Source organism: Macrobrachium rosenbergii, chromosome 22, assembly GCF_040412425.1.
Source record: "Macrobrachium rosenbergii isolate ZJJX-2024 chromosome 22, ASM4041242v1, whole genome shotgun sequence".
Taxonomy (NCBI): domain Eukaryota; kingdom Metazoa; phylum Arthropoda; class Malacostraca; order Decapoda; family Palaemonidae; genus Macrobrachium; species Macrobrachium rosenbergii.
The window spans coordinates 2,505,824-2,523,640 of NC_089762.1; the positions used below are offsets into that span (position 1 = coordinate 2,505,824).

General features: G+C 36.4%; 1 protein-coding gene and 1 long non-coding RNA gene across 4 annotated transcripts in view; one reads left to right on the top strand and one right to left on the bottom strand.

The window, feature by feature from the left end:
- Window positions 1-17,817, top strand: part of sp3 (spermathreecae) — a 157,092-nt gene that overhangs the window by 129,478 nt on the left and 9,797 nt on the right. For both annotated transcript variants that reach the window (XM_067124117.1, XM_067124118.1), the window contains 2 exons: window positions 9,698-9,877; window positions 16,983-17,104. In XM_067124117.1, the coding sequence (XP_066980218.1) occupies window positions 9,698-9,877; window positions 16,983-17,104 (302 nt within the window). The remainder of the gene's footprint in view (window positions 1-9,697; window positions 9,878-16,982; window positions 17,105-17,817) is intronic.
- LOC136850534 (uncharacterized) overlaps window positions 15,257-17,817 on the bottom strand; it is a 48,226-nt gene continuing 45,665 nt past the window's right edge. For both annotated transcript variants that reach the window (XR_010856636.1, XR_010856635.1), the window contains 2 exons: window positions 17,474-17,631; window positions 15,257-17,063 (listed from right to left, as the gene is read on the bottom strand). This is a non-coding gene — a long non-coding RNA (uncharacterized lncRNA). The remainder of the gene's footprint in view (window positions 17,064-17,473; window positions 17,632-17,817) is intronic.

Below are 17,817 nucleotides of genomic sequence, written 5' to 3' on the forward strand. Positions count from 1 at the left end.
AAGCAGTTGTTTACCCTATTTTCCTGTTTGTAACAGAATAAACTTTACAAATACACTTAAAAAAGCAAACCCCTTCTTTTTCTCTCATACGTGACACGCAATACGGTAGGCTACACAGTGTTTTTCATTTGCCTCAAACACTGTAAAATACATTGTACTGTACACACAAAAAGTAAACCCCTTTTTTTCTCTCTTCTGCAACACAGTTGATGGGTCACACAATCAATATTTATAATTTTCCCCAAAAACCATTGTACACAAAAAAGAGTAAACCCCTTTTTTCTCTCATATGCAGCAGGCAATACTATAGTTTACACATACAATTTTTATCCTTTTCCCCAAAATACAAGGTACACAAAAAAAAAATCTAACAAATATAAAAATACTTATTGGTGTGCACTGCCCTTGGTGCTTACAATGGCCAGATTTTTTAAAAACTTGTAAGGAGGTTTAAAAGTCCACCTGCTCCCCCTCCACCAGCTCGACTGTGTTGTCATGACCAGCATCTTCCTGTGCCTTCTTGATGTCCAGAGGGTCCTTGTCATTGAGAGGTGGCAAATAGACATAAGATTCCTCACTGGATGAACTGGGTACATCAACATCATGAAGGGAAATCCCGTTTTTCCTGCCCAGAAGCATCCAAAGCTTCACCAGGGTCTTCTCATTAGAAAGCCCATGTCAAATCTTAAATCGAAGCAGCCAACCTTTGGATGCCTTAAGTGCACAACTGTACGCAAGCCTGCAAACTTCATAGCTGCAGCCTTCAACTCAGCACCACTTGCATTCACGCCAGCAGCCCTCTGTTGACGAAACCACATCAAGGGCTATTTCTCAGTGTCCTCATAACGGCCTTTTATCATGACCTTGTGGGCTTGAGTACTCTCATACTTCTTCAGGTTGTCCAGGGAAGCCTTGATATGATGCAAGGTTGACTGGGCAATGCTGTACTCCATGTTACTTGACCTAGACCAAGCTCCATTCTCCCAACAATTTTAAATTTCTGCTGAAAGGTCTACACCTTCCTCGCCCTCTCAGGAAAAGGTAGGGCCATACACAAAATGCAAACAAAACAAGCAGGACCTGCAATGCTGCAGGCATTGTAATAAAAGCCACATGCTTGGGAAATAGCATCACGTAAGCAATCCACTTGTGAACAGTTCAGACAAACGACTAATCAAGCACACCTGTATATACCAAGAAGGAAAACAGTCTTTGTTAATGAGTGCACTGATACTTTCCAGATGTAGCCAGTTACCATACAATATGTTTATGAGATGAGGCTGTGTATGTCAGCCATTAAAAAGCAAAAAAATATACATTTCTGCCAATAGCGAGAAAGCTTATAAAAAGCACGAGAGTTTGTCCACCCCACACCTTCTTCCATACCCTATTAAACTGATGATACATTCATTTCAGCCAATGAAAAGTGATTTAACAAAGTGATGTTTCATGATGTGTTAGTGACGTTGTACTTTTAAGCCAATAACAGTTGCAAAAGCTAACTCTCTCTCTCTACCTCTTTCACATTTGTGTGTTTGCATGTATTTCTTAGCGCAGGATTGCATGTTACCTTGTTGTTGTTTGCTTTGCTTGATTTACTGTACAGTACCCTTTCATTACAAGTTTAGTTGACTCTTAGCATGACTACCACACATTCATAACATGAGAATATTTTATCACTGTTGACATTTGATCTCTAATTATTAAAAATATTTAAAATGTGAATTTGTAGATGTTGCCAACACGTTATGCTATTTATAACTTGTCTCATGCCATTAACCAAAGCAAAGGAGTGTGTGCATACATACATACTATATGCACATAATTACGTTTATTTTTTAGTTGTAAAAATAAAAAATGAGAAAATACAGTGAAAATGTAAATGAGAATAGCATAAAATAAAAATGAAAAAATGAAGGTGTGGGTGTGTGTGTGTGTTATAAGCTTCAATGTAATCGATAACTCTCTCTCTCTCTCTCTCTCTAAACTATATCTCTTCTTTCTTTTTGCTTTGTTACAGTACTGTACTGTATATATCCTCTAATCAGATGTGGAAAAAGCATAGATGTAAAAACATCAAACAATAAAAGCTCTAGCAAAGTCAGATGCCTGCAGAACCCTTGCCACCCATCCCAAACTGCATTCCTACCCACTCCTAACCAGGGAAACTGCTTCCCTACTCCACCCACCTTCCAAGACAACCCTTTCTCTGAGTGAGTTCCTGTACACATCCTTATTGGAAATTTCTCCAGGCCTCCCCCACCTCCCAAACCCTTTCTCAGTCTGTTTATGAGTTTAAGCAGTGTTAGCGACATTTTCATTACGCCATGCAGCATTGTCAACCATTAGAGAGCAGTTTTTCAAGTTATTTTTAAATAAAAATATATATTACTGTATATAGCTTTGGTCCTTGGTTATGTCAAGCTGCAGGTGAAGATCCGGATAATCAAGGTTTTTATTGTATAACGCTAATGGGAATATCTGCATATGACCTTGTCATAGTAATTGCAGCTATGGCTGCCATGTTGGCACCTTAATTTTGTGTAATGCCTACATGGACAGGAATGCAGCATATTTTTATATTTTACTGTCTACATTCAGTTTGTGAAGTGGAAATTTGTTGTGCAAGGGTCTTTTTTGTTTTATAATTTTAAAGATTTCCTATAGCACTAAAAATTACATACTTCTGCAGATGTACATCTTTATTAAGGGTCAAACTTACATCAAGTAACAGACAAAATCCTGGAAAGAAATTTTGTTTGAATCCTCAATATTTTCAGTTCATCCTGTGATTAAATTTGAGAAGTTGCAATGCTTAGAATAAAATCTTATATATTCATCAAGAACAAACCCTCCAAGCCAGCCCTGTTTTAGTTAACAGTGTTGTCCTAGTGACATGGCTGCACTGTTTATTTGTAATTATAATAAAATAACTACTAAGAAAGCCAGTTTACCTTCCTAGTCAGGGAAAAGGTTGATGTTGATCGTGTACTCATGAGGCAGAGACTGAAGGCCTGTTGCTTGCTGACTGCTACCTTGCCTATGCATCCTAGCTTGATTTCATTCCATCTCATGCCCAGTGAGAACTATTCCTATTTTTGTTTGTCTCTCTTACACTGTAGCTTTTGTAGGATTGTCTTTTCGGCCATAGTCTTCTCTCACTATTTTTTTATGCACTCCAGATTAGTGTTTAATTTTGGCTGAAATATGAAAGCACAGTTCTTGCTTAGAAACATTGCATAAGTTAGCTTTATGCTTTGTCCTAAGAGTGGATGTTAACATTTTTGAAATGTCATGAATGGGTTTACACCTTTTCATTTCACACCTTCAACCCCCTGTGTCTAGCATTGGTTTATGAAGGGCATCCCAACTTCAAGTTGTAAGCAAAACAGAGAAGCCTTTAGTGTAAGGCAGTGGTGTGCATGTGTGTGATGTAAATTGGTTTTGATTGCAAATTGTTTTTGGGGCTAGTATTGGCTCTTCAGCTGAAATAACACCATCATGTACCATTAAGTGGAATAAACTCAGGGAGTTCTTATGGCTCTTTTTCCCTGCCATTGTTTTTTTGTGTGTTTCGTATGTTATGCACCCTATGGGAAGCTGGCCCTTATGACTTTAAAGTCCTTAACACCACCAACAAATCTGAGGTCTTTATTTTGTATGAGGAAATGTTTTAATGGATGCCCAAATTCTCCCTTTTTGGGCAAGTTCAGACTATTGTGGAGGGGGGGGGTAACGTTAATGTTCAGCAACCATTGGTATTGGTTGTTCATAGATAACCTTTAACCCAGTAAGTATCTCGGACCTGTACATATTGAATGTAGACAATCAGCCAGATTGTAAAAGTTACATGGCAGTTTCTTACAGAACAGATATTCAGTGTGGGGGAAACTCGTCTTTACCAGAAGAATATGCCAGGCCAATCATTCACATTCCTGGTTGTTCCAGGCTGTAATGTGACAAAAGACCACTTGACCCCTTATGCTGCAAGGCAGTTGTGACTTAAAGTTAAAGCCACTGTTGGTGTATCATGCAGAGAATCTTTAGGTGCCGAAGAACATACCCCTAGGCCTCTCTCTAAGTTATATGGTTGTCAGATCCTAAGGCTTTGTTTACTTTATTTTTAAAAATTGGTCTTCAGCCACTTTGTACCAGCAGATGAGAGGTATTGTAAGGATAAGAGCATCCCATTTAAGATCCTTAGATGACACCCCTGGACCTTAGTCAGGATGTAGATGCAGCGGATCTGAATTGTGAGTTAATACTCCATGACTTTTGGAAGGGATATGGCACCTACAAGGCAGTTCTGAAAAGAAATGCCATTTAGAATGAAGTTTCAACCAAAGTTGCAGAAAAACTTATTTTTAAGCTACTATATAAGTATGTGGAATCTAAAAGATTGTTAGCTGATAGTCAACATGCATACAGGAACCAGTTAGGTACCTGCAATGCTCTTTTAGACTTAACATGCCATTTGCAAGAGAACCTTGAAAAGGGTTTTGAGTGCAGAGTAATTCAAATAGATTTTATTGCTGCTTTTGATTCTGTAACTCACATGGTACTTAATTATAAACTTCAGAATCTTGGAGTGGGTGGATATGTTTTAGGATTACTTCAAGATTTCCTTATAGGTAGGCAGCAGCAAGTTGTTGTTGATGGGATCTTTAGCAAACCAAGACCTGTCGTGTATCGAGTTCCACAGGGTAGTGTTCTTGGCCCATCGTTATTTTAAGTGTATGTATACAAGTGACGTGAATGTTGGCCTGGAAAACAAGATTGTCATTATGCTGATGATGCAGCACTTTTGGATGTAGTACAGTCTCCACTTTTGAGAAGCAAAGCTGCCATCAGCCTCAAGTTGGACATGGACCGAATCAGTGAATGGTGTAGTTGGTGGGGTGTGAGGCTGAACTCCAGTAAAGTCAGTTTTTCCATAGGGGGTTAGGTGTGAAAGGTGTTTTGCTTTATTTTGTATAAAAAAAAATTTACACCTGAATACTGATTGGCGTTGGTCTCCGTATCTGCCATTTTCTAGTGATTTCTTGGGCCATCCTATATCTGCCACTTTTCTGACTGACTGTTCTTCATCCATACCAACCACGTCCGAACGATCTCAACCTTTGGGATTATAATCTACTTTGCAGCTGCTGGCACACCTGTTCTGCACATCCCATCTGTAATAAGATCAACCAACCACACTTCATTCATGATTTTTAGCAATTTCGTAGTAGTCACACTTCAAATCTCCATTTTTCTGGTAGTATCCAAGACTCTGCTGCTTATGATTTGTAGGCATTATACACATATCAAAAGTTTTTGCTCTGCCTACTCTGTGATTCTTTTATTTACAAATTGTGCAGTACTGTCTTCACTAAAGCTAGGCTGTTGCTGCTTTTTCTTACTTCCTCTCAGTACCTGCTTCACACTCCAGTGTCTACAGTCCCTTCTACCACAGTATGGTGTTTCACCTTTTTCTTCATCCCATTTGTTATCTTATACAATTGAGCTTCATAAGTTGCACACAGTAGTGCTGAGTTCATGTCACACCTTTCCCACAGCATTCACATGGTCACCTTCCTGCTTACTTTTTCCTTGCCTTTCTTTCCAGTCACCTTGAGGTGTTAATCTTGTATAAATGTTAACTGTGAATGTATTGTTTTATACTTTAAATAAAAGTCGTAATTATTTGACCAAACTGGTTAGTTTTCTGTTACAAGCAATAATAGTCAGTGGTTGACTTATCATAGTTAACTGCTAATACCATAGCTTAGGCTTTCTGCGAAGCTTTGCATACTGTTAGGAAATCATGGCACACTTAGTTTAACTCAAGTTATATATCATTCAGATATTACAGTAAATGATATTTATATTCACTAGTGAAGAAAATTATGAAAATAATTTTTAAAAACAATGGTACAGGCAGTTCCTGGTTAACGGCAGGGGGTCTGTCCCCAGCTGAGCACCGCTAACCAAAAATTGTCACTAACCAAAAATCAGTTTTAATAACGCTGAAAACCCTACTTAACGGAGCTGTTAACCGGAGATTGGCGCCGAAACCGCCACTTAACGGCATTAACTGTTAACCAGAGATCGGTGCCGAAAATCCAGTTAATGACGTTGCTAGCCAAGCACTGTAACACCAAAACGCCATTAACTGATGCTGGCAGTAAGCAGGGACTGCCTACATTGTATAATGCAGTACTTAAAATAGGCTCCTTGTCTGTTTTCATATACCAGAATTTGCCTATTATCAAACACCCTTTCAAGTCATAAACCATTCACTTAACTGAGAATTTATGATGATAATACATTACACCATCATTATTAGCATTTGTAAAGTATATGGCTTATTTTTTTTTTTTGACAAACCTGTTCCTTATATACATTTTGCTTGAAGACCAATGAAGTGAGTAATACCCTGGATGAAACGAGGAGGGCTTGTAATGCCATCTAATTACCACTTTGTTTGTTTTGGAATTGGGATTCAGTTTGGGTCTCTATGCATTAACTGAGAACAAGGGTTTTTGTAAAGCAATAGGTTTATAACAATGGAACATGAAGGATTTGTTGAAAATATTTTCACTTGGTTTCCACAACTGTAGGAATTTGTTAGTTTTAGGTAGGGGATTCAAGTTTCATTGATTGCAGTGTTTAAAAATTATAAAAATACGATTACCTGCGTACTGTATTTTCCGGCATTGAAGATGCCGTGACCTTAGTGATGCACACCAGTTTTGGCTAACAAAATTAGTAAAATAAACTCAACAAAAAGTTGCACCACTTTTGAGTTGAAGGTTTTGTTGTGGTTGGTGCACCATATGCATTCAGCTGTCTCAGTGCATTAAAGTACTGTATTGTGGCTTTAGCTGGTGTAGGATGTTGATTATTCTTTTTTTCAATTCATTTGTTTTAAATGTACTTTCTATGTTTTTTCAAGTTGATTTATTTTAATGTTTAATGAACTTTCTGAAATTGACATAATGTACCAGCAAACTGATAAGCTTGAACAGACTGCCACATAAAGTACAGTCCAACTACTTTAATCTGCCACTCTATGGTCTGGTAGTTCCCATGGTCTGGCACTTTTTTTAATCAGTCACCATTAGTATGTTGGCCTAGCTGTGTTTAGGTTTTTGGATTTTTTTCGGATTTCAGACCTGATGCTTGCTGCATAAACACAAAAGTATAGTTTATTTCCAACAAAAACATTCTATGAAAATATACAGCATCAAAGGAACCGTAATTGGCATATATACTCATGTATCATTGTATCTTGTGTATCATGCAATCCTTAAATTTTGTACCAAAACATGATTTTCATCATATCATGTATAGTGCATGCTGCATTTTCTGTAGATTACTCGAGGCTTTGCTTAATGTGTGAGTTTCTTTTTCGGTAGATTACTGTAGGCTAGGCTTTCTATGTGTGCTGTAACTCAGTCTCAGTAGATACCACTGATAATGCATATTACAGTATATGTAAGTTACTACTGATAATGCATATTACAGTATATGTAAGTTAGCTTTTAACTAATAAATAGGCTCAGAAGCAAAGTTCATTAGGTTAAATGTAAATCTTCATACATTTATATTCAACCAGGCTTACCAAAACTTGAGGCTTGTCTAAGAATTCATCACTGTTTAATACTTAACAACCACTTACTATTGTGTGCAAGACACTGACATAAACAGCTGCAAGTACTGACATAAACAAGTGAATCGAGAAACAGCTGTTTGCCGGTGTTAGTTACCGTAACTTAACACACATTTACTGTATTAATAGTTGTGTTATAGTGGTCGACTTGTTGAACATTTTTAAAATTTTTCAGTGGTGATTTTTGTGAAAAATTAAAAAAAAAAAATTTTTTAATGGTGATTTCTATGAATAAAAATAAAGTATATTTTGATCATCCTTCATGCAATGGAGAAGAAAGTGTTAAAATATAACAGTAAATTTAAGGTTGTAGCTGTGGCTGAAGAAATGAATACTAATGTGCAGGGCACAAAACAATTTGGAAGAGGCAAAATCACACCTTTACAGTACTCTGTTTAATTTAAATATGTTCATAAATAAAGTAAGTTGCATTTTTTAAACTCAGCTTTGATAATATACAAAAAAAATTTTTTTATATACATTTCATTAGCAATTACTGGCAGTGATGATGTCAGTAAAATGTAATCAGCTAATATTAAGAATGTAAACATTACCAGAGTGCAAATGGCTCATGATCACTATGTTCACAAATTATAGTACGATGATAATATGACAATAGCACGTGAGATACAGTTGCATACAGTTTTATTAATATTATCGTTATTTTCTATACAACTGTATTATAGGACTTTTGCAAATGTAAATCTGTCAGTGCAACAGTTTAACCGGGGCTGATAGCGCTCTCTCTCTCTCTCTCTCTCTCTCTCTCTCTCTCTCTCTCTCTCTCTCTCTCTCTCTCTCTCTCTCTCTCTCTCTCTCTCAGCAGTGTCAGAGTGCATGTAAATTTAAGATTTTGATGGTAATGGTTGTAAGCCTATGCAACAATTTGTTCTTAGTCTGACAAATGAACACTAAACACCACAATAGGAAATATTAGTAATACAGAATAACATTTTGTGGAACACTTTGGCATTTTAAAAAACCACACAAACATGACATCCCAAATAGAACAGAGTACAAATAGAATAAAGATTCAGCATCCACACAACAGATATTTAATAAGAAAAAATTTCAGTTTTCAAACTCTGAAAAGATTTTGCACATTGTTTCTACATGTATTTACAAAACTACCACACTAATGGTACTTTTACGGATAGTTTTATAATAACATTGCTGTTTTACCTGTGTTAGCTAATAATATTCCTGTTAAGTCAAGATTGTTTGAGGAGCGTGAAAATACTTGCAGTATTGATATATAATATTGTAATATATTGATATACAATATGTACGTTCCTACTCAAACATTGACTTGTACTGTAGTCTGCTGATATGGAACTGAATCTTTGTGACTATTTTTTGTATGGTAGTTTTGCTCATTCACTATTTGACACTATTTAAATTAATTATAATTTATATATAATATACTTCATTCAGAGGTCAAGTGCAAGGTTTTGATCATACTGTCTATCAGAGATAACCATCCTCTGGCATTAGGAGAGGCCAATGAAAAACGAAACCTTTGGCCTCTGGACATATGGACAGACATTTCACGAAAACAAAATTAGCATCTTTGACACAGAAATTGGTCTGTAAATGTATTATTTTTTAAGAAGTTGTAGGTATTGTAATAAATTGGAGCAAACCAAGAGCAAAGCCATTTACCAAATGCAGAAACTGAAACCCTTTTGTAAGCATTTAAGCATTGTTTTATTATTTTTCATTTTCTATGAATTGGTATTGGAGTATCAAACCTATTTTCACTATTGATCTCCCCTTGATATTGTTGAACATAATATGTTAGTATGATCTGCCCTTACATATAATAAATGTGTTCAAAACTCAAACTCACTGATTTAGGAAAAGGATTTGCATTTATCATTATTATAGTAGACTATGATATCTTTTTGCAGTAACTTACTGTAGTGTGTGTTACCTGAAGTAAGTATGCACTGTATATTTAGCCTCTGTTGTATGCTAGAGTTTTAGCAGGTACAGTACTGTACATTTTTCTTTACTGGAACTATATGACTTTTCTTTCTTCAGAGTCCGTGAAGGCTATTGCTGAGACTTTCGAGGTGGCAGTTCAGATGATTGGTTGCGAAGTCCAGCTTGTAACCGGGAAGTTGGAGAAAAAGAGAAGTCGTGGTCGCAGCCAACTTGCCAATTTTCTCAATCCCCTCTCATCACTTACAAAGAGCTCTCCTGACACACTCAAAAGTGCTGGTAAAATTTATTTGATATTTTTGTAATAGTAAATGTTAAGCTTTTGTTAATACGAAAACCAGTGGAATGGTCAACCATATATTCTTATCTAGTAAGTTCTGAATCCAATAAGAAAAGGAAAGAGGAAAGAAGGGTTGGGCTAGTTTTAGAAAAACAATGGAGAAAAGAGATCTTCAGAACTTAGTAGTGAAAGAGAAAAATTTTAAGACACTTAACCATGCAGCTTGAATGATTTCCAGAGGATAACAGTGAGAAGTAGAGGCCTAAAAGCAGTGAGGACTGGATTACTGCTTAAGAAAAATGTCTTTGGTTTGATCTTATCAAGTTTGGAGGAAAAAGATGAAGCACCTCAGTTATAAAGAGTAAAATTCTAAAGAGGGACAAATAAAGCCAATACAGTAGTACTAACTTTTGATTGCCAGAATAACCCCCAAGATCCCTGATCCTTTGCCATCGTTGAGGAGCTTGGGGGTGGCAGCTGGGAGGCCATAATCAGGTGCCTTGGTGATGCTATACTTGTGATGGAGGCCTTGCACCTCAGTTGCTGACTTAGCGGATTGTGGTTTGGTTTTTTCCCTCTCATGGTAACAATTTAGTTTTTCTTTCTTGCTTCTGTCAAGGCAGACTTTGTAATGGTGACCCTGACATAATTTGGATTGTGGAAGGTTTTGCACTTGAAATTTTGATGGAGGATGGAAGTGGATGGCATACCTTAGAATTACACCTTGGAGAAATGCAGTCTCTCTTCATTGACCATGAACCCTTAACATTGCACCTAGGGAAAATGCAGTCTCTCCTTGGTAACCATAAACCCTTAGTGTTACACCATGGGGAAATGCAGTCTCTCCTTAATGACTATGAACCCTTAGAATTACACCTTGGGGAAACACAGTCCTCGGTTACCATGAACCCTTAACATTACACCCTAGGGAAATGCACTCTCTCCTCAGTGACCATGAACCCTTAGCATTACACCTTGGGGTAATGCAGTTTCCCCTCGGTGACTATGCACCTTTAGAATTACACCTTTGGGAAACTCAGTCTCTGTTCAATGACTATGGCTCCTTAGCGTTACACCTTGAGGAAATATAATCTCTTCTCAACGACTGTGAGAAAAAGTCTGTCCTCAATGATTATGACCCCTTAGCATTGCACCTTTGGGGAATACATTACACCTTGGAGAAATACTCTCTCTGCTCAGTGATTAAGAACTCTTTGCACTTCACCTTGGTGAAATACTCTCTTCTCAGTGACAATGAACCCTTCAAATTACACAAAGAAATACAGTCTCCCCACAATGACTGTGAACCCTTAGCATTACACCTTGGGGAAATACTGTCTCTCTATGGTGATTATGAACCCTTAGCTTTATACCTTGAGGAAGTACAGTCTCTCTATAGTGACTATGAGCTCTGAGCACTACTCCTTGAGGAAATAGTCTCTCATCAATGACAATGAACCCTTAGCACTAGACGGAGAAATGAAATCTCATTTCAGTGACTATGAACCTTTAACATTATGCCTTTGGGAAATGCAGAGTCTCCTTAATGACTATGAAACCTTAGCTTTACACCTTTTGGAAATACAGTCTCTCCACAGTGACTGCAAACCTTTAACCTTGCTGAGTATGATCTCTTACACCAAATTACAACTTAGAGAAGTATAGTCTCTCGTCAATTAGTATGAACCCTTAGTAATACACGCTAGAGAAAAACAGTCTTTTCGAAGTGACTATGAAACATTAGCATCACACCTTGGGGAAATAGTCTCTCCAAAGTGACTATGGACTCCTAGCATTATACCTTGGGTAAATAGTGTCTTCTCAATGACTATGAAACCTTAGCATTACACCTAGAGGAGTCTCTTGTTAATTACTATGAACTGTTAGTATTACAGGCAGTCCCCGGTTATCGGTGGGGGTTCCGTTCTGGGGTGTGATGATAACCGAAAATCGGTGATTTCCTGTGCTTTTTCAGGGTTTATTGGCGCTGAAAAGTGCCGATTTTCGGTTATTGACGCCTCTGATAGGTATGTATCGGTGCCAATACCCAATTATTGGCGCTGATAAGCGGAAATCGGCGATTTTCGCCGCTAGACAAGCACCATAAAACCAGATCGCCATTAACCGAGCCCGCTGTTACCGGGGACTGCCTGTACACCTTGGGGAAATAAAGTCTCTCCATAGTGATTGTGAACATATAGCATTACACCTTTTAGAAATAGACTCTCTCCTCAGTGAATATGAAGTTTTACCATTACCCATTACACCTAGGGGAAATATTCTCTTATCAATAACTATGAACCCTTAGCAATACACCTTGAAGAGATACCTCCTCAGTGACTATGATCCCTTAGCATTACATTTTGGGAAATACAGTCTCTCCATGGTGACTTTGAACCCTTAGCATTACACCTTCAGGAAATACAGTTTATGCACAGTGACTTTTAACCCTTGGCATTACACCTTGGAGAAATACAGTCCCTCTTCAGTGACTATGAAATCTTAGTATTACACATTGGGGAAATAATCTCTTCTCAGTGACTATGAACCCTTCGCATTATAGCTTGGGGAAATAGATTCTCTCCCTAGAAACTTTCAACCTTTAGCAGTAAACCTTTAGAAAATACAGTCTCTCATCAATGACAGTAGACTCTTAGCTTTACAGTGCTACCCCGCTTTTTTGCACTTTACTTTTCCACACTTCATTTTATCACATTTTTGTGGAACACCTTTCACTTTTCTGTGGGAACTTTCACCAATTTGTGGATTTTTTTTTCTATGGGTTGTATCTCTAAAATTATCACTAATTTGCTTTTTTTCATAGAGCAACACTATTTATTCACAAATTACTGTATTTTTTCATATTGTGTTCGTGACTAAATACTGATTTTTATGATAAAAATAATTTACAGTGTACTTATAATGTAATAATGTATCTGTTAAGCTCATTCCAGGTTGGGCCCTTAAGGGCAATGAAAGATGTATTTGAAATGATGTTACTGTAAAATGTTTTTGGATGATAGAGCATATTGTACAATATTTAAAATATTTGCTAATTATTTTAATTTTATTTTCCCGTCTGCCTTTACTGGAAAATAAAATAAAAATAATTAGCAAATATATTTTAAATATTATACAGTATGCGCTATCATCCAAACACACTTTATAGTAATATAATTTTAAATCATCTTACATTACCCTGAGAGAGAGAGAGAATGCTCGGTCTGGGGCCCAACCTGGAATGAGCTTAATAGATACATTTTTTACCATAAACATCTGTATTTAGTCAAAGAAGACAATATGAAAAAATACAGTAATTAGTGAATAAACAGTGTTGCTCTATGAAAATAAGCAAATTAGTGATAATTTTAATTGCTTTTACCAATATACAAAGAAACGGGACAATTCCAATAAGTGTCCTTGCTTACCAGCAGCATTGGTTAACAGCGATCCAGTTTTCTGGCGCTTTTCTAGCAATGCTATTAAGTGGATTTTCGGCACCGATACCCGGTTAACAGCACCGTTAAGCGAGTTATTAGTGCTATTATCGCCAATTTTCAGTTGGTGGTGCTCAGCCGGGAACAGAGCCCCCACTGTTAACTGGGGACTGCTTATGCTTATGTATACAAGGGGTAACTTGATTAGTTGTCAAACTTTCTTGTCAGACATTTTTTTAATTTGTATTAAAGACTTATTTAATTTGTATTAAGCATGTTATAGATATTTTGCTGTGTTTACACTAATATTAATATTTTAAAATTAGTAAATCATTGTTGTAAGCAATGTAGGGGGTGTATACATAAGAGTAACAGTTGTAAAATGGCACTAATCTAAGATGACTAAGGATGTTTTGGGATGATGGTTTGGGGCGTATTTTGTTTGAATTGATGGTAAATTGTTTTAGTATAATAATTTAAGGTATATTTTTGTTTGAACTACTAATTAGGCAGTGAACTTTTAAAATAGATAGTTATAAGCATTTTAGTTTACGAAGTACAGGGTATTTGGCAGTTATAAGTGTTTTTAGAGGGGATTTTGCATTTCCGCAGTGGGTTCTGGAACCTATCCACACGAAAAAATGGGGGATTACTGTACATCCTGGAGAAATGCAGTCTCTCCATAGTGACTATGAAACTTTAGCATTACAGCAACCCCCGGGATTCTCAGGCGATAGGGACCACAACCACCTGCAAATAGCTAAAATTCAGAAATACTTGACACCCCCCCTCTAAAAATACTTATAACTGCCTATTTTAATTGTTCAGACAAGAAAGACCCCCTCTAAAAACACTTATAACTGCCTATTTCAATAGCTCAAACACTAAATGTACCTTAAACTATCATCCTACACCAAATATACATTAACCTATCATCCTAAAACACTTTAATATAATTTCAAAGTCATCTTATAACATTACCCTTGGAATTATATGCCTCGCAGATATGTGTGAAAACTAATCAAGTTACCCCTTAAGAGAGTGTCGGGGGGTGCCATTAAGAACACTTCCCAGTGGAACTGTTTTCAAGAGGGAAATCTTTGAACTGACATCTTCCATTTGCAGTTGAATTGTACAGTCTGTCAGAATTTTTAAAAATAAAAACTGACAGGTGACCACAGATTTTATTTTTTTGTGAATTTTTTTTTAATATTGAGTATTTCCATAATGTATCATAGGCTTTGTGTATATCAAAGAAAATAGCCAATGTTAATTATTTGCATTCAAATCCTCTTTGGATGTAATCTTACAGGTGGGCCAATTAATAGTAGATCTATTGTTCAGTGATTCAAACTGGATACGCACCAATATCTTATTTTCAAGATTTTCACAAACAACTGGCATAAGCTACTTGTTAGGTAACTGGTCTGCAACCTGTTTCATTACTTGGGAATTATTTTCCTGGAGATGAGAATAATTATGGCATTATCCCACTCTTTGAGAAAAACTTTTGAGCCACAAATGATTATAAAATCATAAAAATATAAGACTAAGCTAATGGTGCTTGATATTTCACAATTTTAAAACAAATTTTATCTCTACCAAGAACAGATTTGTTAAGATTTGAAAGGGCATGATCTAATTCTTCCATACTGAATTTTCTATTATAAAGTACAGTCGAACCTCTTAAAACTGGCATCCTGTGGTCCGGGAACTCCCGTAGTTTGGCTCGATTTTGAATCAGCCGCCATTAGTTCGTTGAGCAGCCATGAGGGTGAAGTTCAACTTACCTCTTCACCCACAGAACTGGACTACCTGATATGGTCAAGACCTAGGCTGATGACCATGAAAGTGCTGTGTCTTAAGAAGGTCACTAGTTGTAACAAGGAAGCATTCAGGCATTTGGTTTTCAGAATATGAAAGAAATAACTGGCATGAATATCAAATTAACAAAACTTTATGTGAATACGTACATTCATACTCAAGAGGAGGAAGAATTGCCAGAAAACAATTTTTGAATGCTTAGAGTTAAGATACAACACAATCCACTTTGTAGAGATACTGTACGTGAAATAATGATTGTAACTGCATGTTCAGAGTTGTGAGGATAAATTGGGCAAGGTTTACCACTAACTATAAAAATTCATGATCAAAACAGACAAATATGCCCTTTTGGGCAAAGACCTTTATTATGCAAATTATGGCCAGAATTTATGTGTACATATGGAAATATTGTAGTTACAAAATATGGCTAAACTTTGGATCTGAAACTTACCCCACAAACTGAATATACACCAATTTGAGCCAGTGGAATTAAGGAAACCAGTGTGTAAGTATATGTATTATATTAAAAGTTGATTAAAATAATTTTTGACTGGAGGGCATCATAAAGAAGAGATTCAAGACCCATGCTAAGTGTGTTGATGTTCAGTAAATACAGACCCCATCTTAAAATGTGAGGGTATAGTAAGAGATTTGAAGATGATGAAAGGAAACACTAACTGGCAATTGGTTTTGGAGAATTTGAGAATTTTGTCAGTTTGACGCAAAGAAGTATTCAACGGAGAGTGTTACAGACCAGGCTCTAAATATCAGAAAAGTAAATGGAAATGGAGGCAGATGTATTGAGAGTGAAGAGTCAGATGCAGGGCAATCACTGCTACTAGGCAAGTTCATTTGGTTTTTGCCAGAATTTATGTGTACATATGGAAATATTGTAGTTACAAAATATGGCTAAACTTTGGATCTGAAACTTACCCCACAAACTGAATATACACCAATTTGAGCCAGTGGAATTAAGGAAACCAGTGTGTAAGTATATGTATTATATTAAAAGTTGATTAAAATAATTTTTGACTGGAGGGCATCATAAAGAAGAGATTCAAGACCCATGCTAAGTGTGTTGATGTTCAATAAATACAGACCCCATCTTAAAATGTGAGGGTATAGTAAGAGATTTGAAGATGATGAAAGGAAACACTAACTGGCAATTGGTTTTGGAGAATTTGAGAATTTTGTCAGTTTGACGCAAAGAAGTATTCAACGGAGAGTGTTACAGACCAGGCTCTAAATATCAGAAAAGTAAATGGAAATGGAGGCAGATGTATTGAGAGTGAAGAGTCAGATGCAGGGCAATCACTGCTACTAGGCAAGTTCATTTGGTTTTTGCCAGCACAATCAAAGCCCTTGTGCTTATTCCATGACAATAGATACTGGGAGCCATAATTGTAAAACTTCTATATCATAAACAGAATTCTGAAGGGAACTACTGTATAATGAGAAAGAACAGTGTGCATACTGCACGATGTATAAGGCAAGAAATGGCTGTGCTGAGAGTACACCTGACTAGTCATAGATTTAGGCAAATGAAAAGTTCCAAACCATGAGAGTAATTCAGTATCATACTGCCTGGCCCATCCTAGAAGGGTCCCTTTCACATTATAAAGAGAAAAGCAGAAGAAATATTTTTTTGAGTCTAAGCCATTTATTTGCATTCAGATTGTGTAAAGAGTAGTATTCTTGCAGGAATTGTGTAAAGAGTAGTATTCTTGCAGGAATCTTATTCAACTATCAGTGGGATACAGTAATCATGAACTATAAGTTTTCTTGTTTTTCAGAGCTTTGTTCTCCTCCTCATACACTTAGGATATCGTGTTTGTTGTTTCAGGAACTCGGGCTTTCAGCAATGTAACATCTGGTCTGGCAAAGTTGAATCCAATGTCTAGCTTACGTTTCAAACGTCCCACTTCTGTACAGAATCACCAAAAAATTTCACAGTTTTACCTTCAGGTAGGTAATTATATAAAAGGATTGGTGATTTGTAATTTATACACAGTATAAAACTATTTCATATCCGTAGCTATGGCTGACTAATTATGTAATTAGGTTAGGTTATTGAAGGTCATGATGGAAAATAATACATGCAGTTCCAAACTCTTTACCTATTTGATTTGCATTCCTCCTCATTTATGATAGTCAAAATTTCCTTGAAGTATAGTAAAAAGTACTTAAAAATCACTTGTGTTAATGAAAAACAAAAACCAGTGCACAAATCATTACCTGAGCAGTCAGTTTTAGAAATTTGATAAAAATAGCATACATACTCATATGTTAGCCAATATAGTGCATACATTGCTGTTTCCCAACATATATTCTTACCAGCATTGATGCAGCAATCTTGAACCCAACTTGGTTTTAAGGCAGAGTGTCTGTACTTAGTACTACTGCAGAATCTTGGTGGGGAGAGAGTTGTTGTATGAAGAGGAACACTTGTAATGAATAGATGTTTCATTAGTCTTGTGCGGCCCATATTTTTTCTGAAATTATAAAAGACTTATGCTGTCATATGGGAAATGCTTGTCATTAGTAACTCTGCTATTACCTTATGTGCAAGCATTTTAACATTCATGTTTTTGTTTTTACTTTATACATATGTAAATTCTTTTGTATAGATAGTAGGTTAAATATGGTACTGTGATAATAGTATTTTCATTTTCTTGACT